The sequence below is a fragment of the Cibotium barometz genome, chromosome 8 (genome assembly GCF_041138505.1).
Source record: "Cibotium barometz isolate CiBa-2024 chromosome 8, ASM4113850v1, whole genome shotgun sequence".
Lineage (NCBI taxonomy): Eukaryota > Viridiplantae > Streptophyta > Polypodiopsida > Cyatheales > Cibotiaceae > Cibotium > Cibotium barometz.
The window spans coordinates 29,030,790-29,039,072 of NC_141053.1; the positions used below are offsets into that span (position 1 = coordinate 29,030,790).

The 8,283-nt window shown below is 44.0% G+C and overlaps 1 protein-coding gene across 5 annotated transcripts in view; it reads left to right on the forward strand.

Moving 5' to 3' along the window:
- LOC147636121 (uncharacterized) overlaps positions 1-7,856 on the forward strand; it is a 60,306-nt gene extending 52,450 nt beyond the window's left edge. For 4 of the 5 annotated variants that reach the window (XM_086801563.1, XM_086801561.1, XM_086801560.1 and 1 more), the window contains one exon: positions 5,907-7,856. In XM_086801563.1, coding sequence (XP_086657689.1) covers positions 5,907-7,767 — 1,861 coding nt within the window. In that variant the 3' untranslated portion in view covers positions 7,768-7,856. Of the gene's footprint in view, positions 1-3,688; positions 3,917-5,906 lie in introns of those variants that run through there. The other variant, XM_086801564.1, reaches the window with a different exon arrangement.
- Positions 7,857-8,283: the final 427 nt, after the last annotated feature.

The following is an 8,283-nucleotide window of genomic DNA, read 5'->3' on the forward strand; positions in this document are numbered from 1 at the left end:
GCTGGCATTCCGATACACTAGCCGCTCATCCTCCAAGCGTCTCATGAGCTCCACGTCTCCTTCTGTCCATTTCTGAATGTAATCTTGCCATCCATCTTCCAACTCTTCATTAATATACTGGGCCTCACTACGCCAAAGAGGGTGCAATATGTGGGCAACCGCGTGGATTGGTCTATGGAACCAATCCCACCAGTCATTCCAAACCCATCGAATGTCCTCAACCCTCAAAATTAGCCATGAATGATCAAAGCTATTAGCTCACTCCTAAAGCCTACGATAGATCATAGTACAATACAAATTACAAGTTACAACAAGAAGGCAACTAGTTGGAAGTTTAGTACCTCTCATCTATCAAGAGAGTGCATCGGTTAAGAGCCTCTCCAATCCGGTCCATGAACTCGTACAAGAGTCCAAGAGTGCTGCCCTCCATGTCAGTGACGCGAAGAACACTATAGATTGGTTGAAGAGCTCTCAATAAAGCCTCTGCCTCCTTCCACCAATCTTCTTGCATCACTCTGCGTGCAAAAGAAACCGCCTTCGGGTGCTCATGGTCCTCCCAGCTCAACCACTCTCGACTAACCACTGTGCGTATGAGCCCCTGTCGGGACTCTCACTACCCTCTCAACCACAATGAACATATATGCAAACCTAGTTTGTGAGTGCTTCAAAAGCTCAAGGTCACTATTGGCACGAAACATTGCCAAGACCTTGGGCCTCTTGGTAACAAACTTCACCAAGCTACGCGTAGTGTCAAAGATGTTAGCAATCCACCTAATCTTGGCAAGATCTTCAATGAGCAAGTCTAGGCTATGGGATGCACATGGAGTCCATACAATGTGCAGAAACTCATCCTCTAGCATCTGTCCCATAGAGACACAATTGCTACCATTATCTGTGACCACTTGCACTATGTTTTGGGGGCCTATTTCCATGATAGCCTCGCGGAGGTGTGACCATATAAATGCTCCTGTCCTCACCACTGTCCCAGGCATAGATGCATCAATGGCACACAAAAACATAGTGCCCTTGCAAGAGGACACCAAAATATTGTACACATTCCTCTTACGTTAGTGCGCAAGGTCTCATAGGAGGGTCCCTCCCACTCACATCCTTGATTGTGGGCTAGCCACCCTATTTTTGTACATTTTTCTGGGATTTTTCCCATGTCGGGTACCTTTTTCCCAGTCAGCCAGCCCCTCTTACCTATAAATAAGTGGGCTGGCCTCTGATAGTCTAGTCTTTCCTTTTGCTCCCTCGCTTATGAGACTTTCCTGTCTCTTGCTTGGGACTGTATGATTTCAGTATATTCAGCATAGTTGCTCCATATCTCTCTCTCTCTTGCATTCTCTGCTCAGCACACTCTAGTGCTTATTTGCTTCCGCTCTGTGCACTCATTCAAGTAGAGTACTCATAGCTGCAAAGACGTCCCATTTCCTCCAAGCTCAACAGGGAGAGGACTCTGCCTGCTGGCAACTGGCATGTTGGCGTCATCGTTGTTGCCACTGCCAGCACCTACAGGAGCACCGCCAGCCAGAGCGCTACACAAGCGGGTCCCTCGAGGTAACAGTGGGCCCGCTGGCAACCTTTATTACGAGCATTTAGTTCCGGAGCAAGAAATGAGTGGCAAGCCAAGATATTTTGTTTCTACAGGACCATCACCTCTTGGTAAGGCGTACCCAGACATGCGGGAAGATCTTGCGTGGATGGAGCTACACTTTTTAGTCGCCAGCCTTTGGTCTAGAGGGGAACCAAGGAGGTGTATGCATTTCAATCAGTGAGCAGCTGCTTCTGTTGGTGCTGGATTGTAGCACCATAGTGTAGGGGAGGGTGCAGTGGATTATCATCAGGATAGGGGAGGACCATGTTGGCTTCTTGAACATCTATACTCCCAATCGGGTGGCGGGGCAGAGAGATCTGGACGCAGGTGAGACAGACACTTCCCTAGGAAGAATTTTGTTGCTATAGACGGGAGTTAGTTCTTTCCATGAGGGGTCAGGATCCACGGCATCAGTCGGAGTTTGGCTGCACATTGGGGAGCCTCTGTTTTTCCAGATTTGATAGGACGACGGAACCTCTCCCGTGCATTGACAGATTGCATGTGGATGAGTGGGCTTGCAGTAGAGGGGTATTTTAGTTGGCACCACTCTTTCAAATCACAGGGGCTGAATTCACTGTGAAGACTGATCATTTAAGTCTACGATATTTCTTGACTCAAACTGGGTATGGAAAACTATATGTCAATGTTTCATTCTCAGTACGCCCGGAAAGGGGAATGTAGTGGCAGATGCACTCTCCTGAAGGCCTTATGTTGGTGCCATTTCAGTTGGGTCCCATGAGGACTTGTCAAAGATGTGCGAAAAGTATGCCACAGATGACATATGGGCTGATTTGCAGGCCGTGAAGTGTCTGAGGGCCAAAGTCTTCCAAATGGAAGAGTCCCATGCACCGCCACATGTTAGTCATAGAGGGATTTTGCCTACAACTCAGATAATTGAGAGATACTTCTATTGGCCAACTAACCTAAGAAGGCTGTATTTGTGATGCCTCAACTGGAGTAGATATGGCCCCAAACATCTTCGAGCTTTGTAATGCATCTTAGGCCCAAATCACCCTTTGAAGAGAAAATGGTAGCATCCATGTATCTTGTAGTAAATTGGGCATTCAATCATGTAATGCTCCTCTGACTATCTCTCGAGTACTACATAGCCTTTGTCACTACCATGACATTTCCAACATTTTTGCTTATGGGCTATATGATGGTTTTGTGTAATGAAACCCATGGATTTGTACGGGTTATATGATGGTTTCACACAATGGGACCCATGAATTGGTTTTATCAGTTATATGATCGTTATATACCATGAGACTCATGGATGAGTTGGGTTGTGTTATGGTTTCATACGTGGGACCCAACCATTGTCACCATTTCCGAAATTTACAGGAATTTACTGGCACTTGTTAGTATTTTTCAGATTTTAGGGACTTTAGGACAAGCTTTGGGAGTGGGAGGTTATCGAAAACTTGTGTTTGTAGGTGCCCACATCTATTGTAAAGTGATCAGGCCAAATTATTCAAGTGCTTTTGGACTGGGAACAGTACTATTATTGTGGATACCCCTTAGCGTGGTGCCTATTGGAAAAAAAATCTATTTTTTATGGCAACAGTAAAAGTAGGATTAATTTACTATAAAAGGGTGCATTGAGGGTTGATTTGAACATATCAAGAGCTTGGCACTTACAAGAAGGCTGATGGGTTACACATAGGGTTCCCTCTCATCTGGTCGACTTCTCCTAGGACTGGTCATGGACATTCCAAGGTGGTACAAGCTTGGTATTTCGGCACGCTTTCATGTGAGGAAAAGCTAAAAGCAAGTTGTTTTAGGGTTTCCAATGCTAGAAAAGCTGATTTACAGGTATTGTAGGGTTGTGCGAGTATTGTACAGGTATTGTAGGGTTGTGCGAGTATTGTACTGGCAGACCCATCCGGGATCCCAAGGAGCATAATTTGAAATATGGTTTCAAAACGGTTGTTTTCGAGTGATTTCGGCTTTTTTGGGGCAATTTTTGGGCTTTTTCTAGCTCTTCGAGCTATTTCGGGACCTAACTTATGGGATTGTTTCAATTCACATGTATGCATTTGGGAAGTGATGTTATCATGGATATAATGTTGGACAGTCGTGAAGTTGCAGCACGTGGATTATGTGATCTAAGGACCGCGCTATGGATATTGTTTTCCACACAATTATCGGTCCTCAACAACGGCATGTGGGACTTTTAGTCCATGTTTTATGGATTCCATGGTTTGTACGAAATCTGGCTACTTGGATATCTTTTGGGACATCGCTATTGTATTCTGGATAACTTGGTGCTTGACTCATGAAGCACCCCCAAAGCTTATAACAGATAGATTCTCCTTGGTAATATAACATAAACTCAAAGGATTGTCCGGTGCAATTTGTATGTGTGCATATGCATATTTTGTGTATGTGTACCTTGGTAATATAACATAAACTCAAAGGATTTTCCAGTGCAATGTGTACGTGTGCATATGCATATTTTGTGTATGTGCACCAAGATTTAATGAATGCTGTTTGGAACATGTGCTACGTCCCAAGGCTAATCAAGGTTAAGACCTTTAGGTCACGTTAACCATAGCCTAGGGATCAGGCATCTCAAGTGGGGGGTTAGTAGCATTTATGAGACATGTGCTATATTTGGCTCCTAATTTATAGGAGGCCTAGATAAGTGACTTTATGAGTCAGTTTGGGGGAGAGCTCCTCAGACGTGGACTCCAAGCCTTGAGACTACTCTGTGCTTACATCCGATGGGTGTGTTGTGGTGGTATGGGATGCCAGGGGCTTTGCTGTCTCAAATGCTACCATTCTCTTGTGCTCGGGGGTGTGCTTGAACGGTTCTACGGCTGGGCATTGAGCTAGATACTAGTGTCTATGCGTGTTTCCTTTTTATTTATGCTTAATTGCAGGGTTTGTTAGCTGGGGGCTTTACATTGGTATTAGAGCCACTGATTATCAGCGTATTAGGGAGATTCAGATTATGCTTCAGCATAATTCGTTTGCCTGGCGGAAGGACCTCCATGTGAAGGTGACAACATAGGCTGATTTTGAGCTTGTGCTTAAGACACAATTTGTCTCTATTAACAAGATGTGTTGGTTTATATACTACACTTGTTCGGCCTTCCGCCGGATTGGCGGAATGAGGTTCTCCGGAACCACATACATTGACTAGATGAAGCGGTCTGGTGAGATATCGCACATACATCTATCACCGACTTCTTTTGCATCTATCACCGACATACATTGACTAGATGGAGCGGTCTGGTGAGATATCGCACATACATCTATCACCAACTTCTTCTGTGTGCAAGTCCTTAGACGTGAAAAGAGCTGAGAGAGATGCACCTGCACCTTCTTTGTTAGCCTCTTCTGGGAGTTCGTCTTGAGGTTTAGTCTTGCTATGGGAGACATGATGGCTAGTTACTTGGGGAACACAGTCAAATCCGAAGAGTTTCAAGAGAAAATGGAGTGTAGACCCGAGAAGTGACAGAGCCTTATGGTTGATGTTGAAAATCCTGCTGAAAAGCAAGAAAAAGATTATCATGAAAGAAGCCCTTAGCTCATATCTAAGTTGTCATGTGCTGTTGGAGCCTCATCTCTTAATTTGGATTGATGTGAGAGACTGCATGATGGTCATATGGCTCCCCTCATGGTTTTGGACCGGGTTTGAGTTGTTTTGGACTAGATCTCAGAAGTTTTGACCAGTGATTTGCAGATTTTACCAGACTTCACCAGCGTTGACGAGTCTGCTTAGGTTTGACCAATGTTGACCAGTTCTTATTGACCAGACTTGAGCAGTTTTGATATATTCTGACCATTGTTGACGAGTGTTGATCAGTTTTTGCAAGTGAGAAAAAGCAATGGGTTTGTTCCTCTGAGGGTGCAAGAGTTAGACGGGCTGCGGTCCCTAGGGGTTGCAAGTTGGTGGCCCATCTGACGGTCTGTGGCAGGTTGATGAAGGCTAACTCTGAGTAGGCTGCTTACCTTCTTGGAGTTCATTATTGGACCTTCATTCTTTAGAGTTTACAAGTGTAGAGCTCAGCCATCCGTTTCAAGTGTGGAGCTCAGCCATCTGTTCTGCAAGAAATTTAGCATTATTCTGTATTTATGTTGTTTTCCTGTTTTTCTTTGTACAGCATCTTAGCAAAACGTCTGTATGGAAAGACCTTTGTGTGTTCATGGTTACACCACATTGCAATCCAAGCACTGCATTGATGCTTTGCTTTTCTTGTGTGGCAAGAGGTTGAAAATAACGAGTCTCATTTCGGCTGAATTTTTGAATATTTGTCAGAAGAAATATGCATATGTTCATTGTTTTGTTTTTTCTTTGCAGGAAGTATTTGAATCGGTATCGACCAACACAGTTTTTCGAGGTTGAAAAAACAGTCGCGCAAAAGAAGGTTGTGAACAGGATTTTTGATGTGCTCAAAGGGGAGGATGATGTCAAGCAGAAACTGGAAGGTTTGAATGTGCGGCTTTCTCCTTCTATTGTGGTCGAGTTAGTAGGAAAGCTGCCAGCGCGTCCAGCTTGGGAGTTCTTTTCCTGGGCTAGAGGTCATAATGGTTTCAAGCATGATAAACAGACCTACTTGGCAATGATCAAACGGCTTAAATCCGAAAAGGTTTCAGAGCATTTGAAGCAGTTATTTGAGGACATGAAAGCTGATGGCTGTGAGCTTAATGTGGTCACGTATACAACTCTGATTCGTGCTTATGGGAAGGCTAGGGAGTATGAGAAAGCCATGGAATTGTGGGGATTGTTAAAACAGGTGGGTTTACAGTTAAACACGCAAGCGTACAATTGCATAATTGGTTTACTTTTGAAAGCAAAACAACATCAGCAAGCTTTACAATGCTACAAGGAAATGCTACAAGCTCATTGTTCTCCTGATGCTGAGACTTATCACTTTTTGATCGAGAGTCTTGTAGAGTCAGGAAAGCTTGACTCGGCTTTTGTGATTATCAAGAAGATGCCCAGGCTTGGAGTACGTCCTTTTCAGCCCACTTATGACTTGCTTGTGAAGGCTAATTTAAAGGCTGGCGACCTTGACAATGCAATAGGTTTGCTTTTGCATATGAAGGTAACACATCGTGATCCAAATAGGCTCACAATGAAGAGGGTGCGTAAGGCCTGTATGAAGGCTGGCAAAAGCGCACAGATATTGGAACAATACTGGGAGGCATACTTTGCCTATGCTAATGAACCAAGCGGAGGGGATACTTCTGGCTCTAGCAAATCGGATGAAGGAACAAGTACTGGATCTGAATTTGAATCTACTGATGAAGATTTGGAGGTTGACAAGAGCACTCTTGCAAGCATTTTAACTCCGTGGAATGAGTCAACAGTACATACCCTCAAAAAAATGGACTTCCAATGGACTACACATATAGCTTCTTATCTCATGAAAGACCTGGAAGATGTGGATGTTGCTTTTGGTTTCTTTGAGTGGCTAAGAAGTGTGCCAGATTACAAGCATGATGAATTCACCTATGTAAAAATGATTGTTATTCTTTTAAGTGCCAGAAGGTTCCCAATTGTGGACTGTTTACTGAATGAGATGCATGAACAGGGTCTTGAAGTGCCACCTTGGGTATTTAATCAGATTGTTGAATGCTACAGCTCATGCCGTGATGCTAATGGGGCCCTTCAAGTCTTGACTAAGATGGAACAGATGGGCACAGCTCCGGACGGAGCAGTTTACACTGGAGTGATTGATATTCTGATGAGAGATGGGATGTATCAACGGGCTATGGAAGTCTATGGGCAAATGTTGCAGGCAGGCCATGAACCGAATAATTTCACCTACTCTGTGTTGATTAATGGCCTTGGCTTTGCTGGTAAAGCTGAAGCTGCTCACAAGCTTTTGAGTATAATGCTTAAACATGGATATAAGCCAAATGTTATCACCTATACTGCTCTATTAGGTGGGTATGAAAAGCTTGGGAGGCTGTCAAATGTCGTAGAAGTTTATAAGGAAATGCAAGATGCTGGAATAGAACCTACACCAATAACATATAGAGTGTTGTCTCAAGCATTTTATAGGGCTGGCAAGTGGGATGAAGGGCAAAAGTTAGAGGAGAAAATGCAGGATCTTCTTTCATCAGATGTTGGGGCAGCTGTCATGGAAGAGACCAAGCTCTCAAGCTGCAAAGAAATTCTAGAAACGTTGGAGAGTCTTGCGATTTTGGATTGATTTGCGTTGTCCATGTGACAGTTTCATGGTCAATATGTGTTGTCATAATCTGAAACGGTATATGGATCAATCTAAGGAGAGCTGATTTGAATTAAGTGTGTACAATGCCGTTCTCATGCTTTTCAGTTTCTCTGCACTGAATGGGTGTGCGAAGCAAAAAAAAAAGGGCTTGCCTGCACAAAACAGCAGGTGAGGTTTCCTCGTGAAGGGGCTGATGTGCAAGTGCCAAAATATATTTAAATAGCTTTTGATTAAGTGCAGATTCGTCTCGCAGAAAGACTCTGCATCTGTTTTGATGCTGAGGGACCGGTACTTAACGACAGAAGGATGTCAAAATTCTAGGTGATGCGCGCGTGTGTTAACTGTAAGCCAAAAGAAAATGAATTTATGTGCTCTGGGCGTTTGATTTGATTTTTCTAAATTTTTTCCAAGAAATGATCCCACGACTGTAAGAGAACTGAAAAAATGGGGGGGGGGGGGCGGTGTGTGTGTGTTCATGGTTGGCTGCTCCACCTC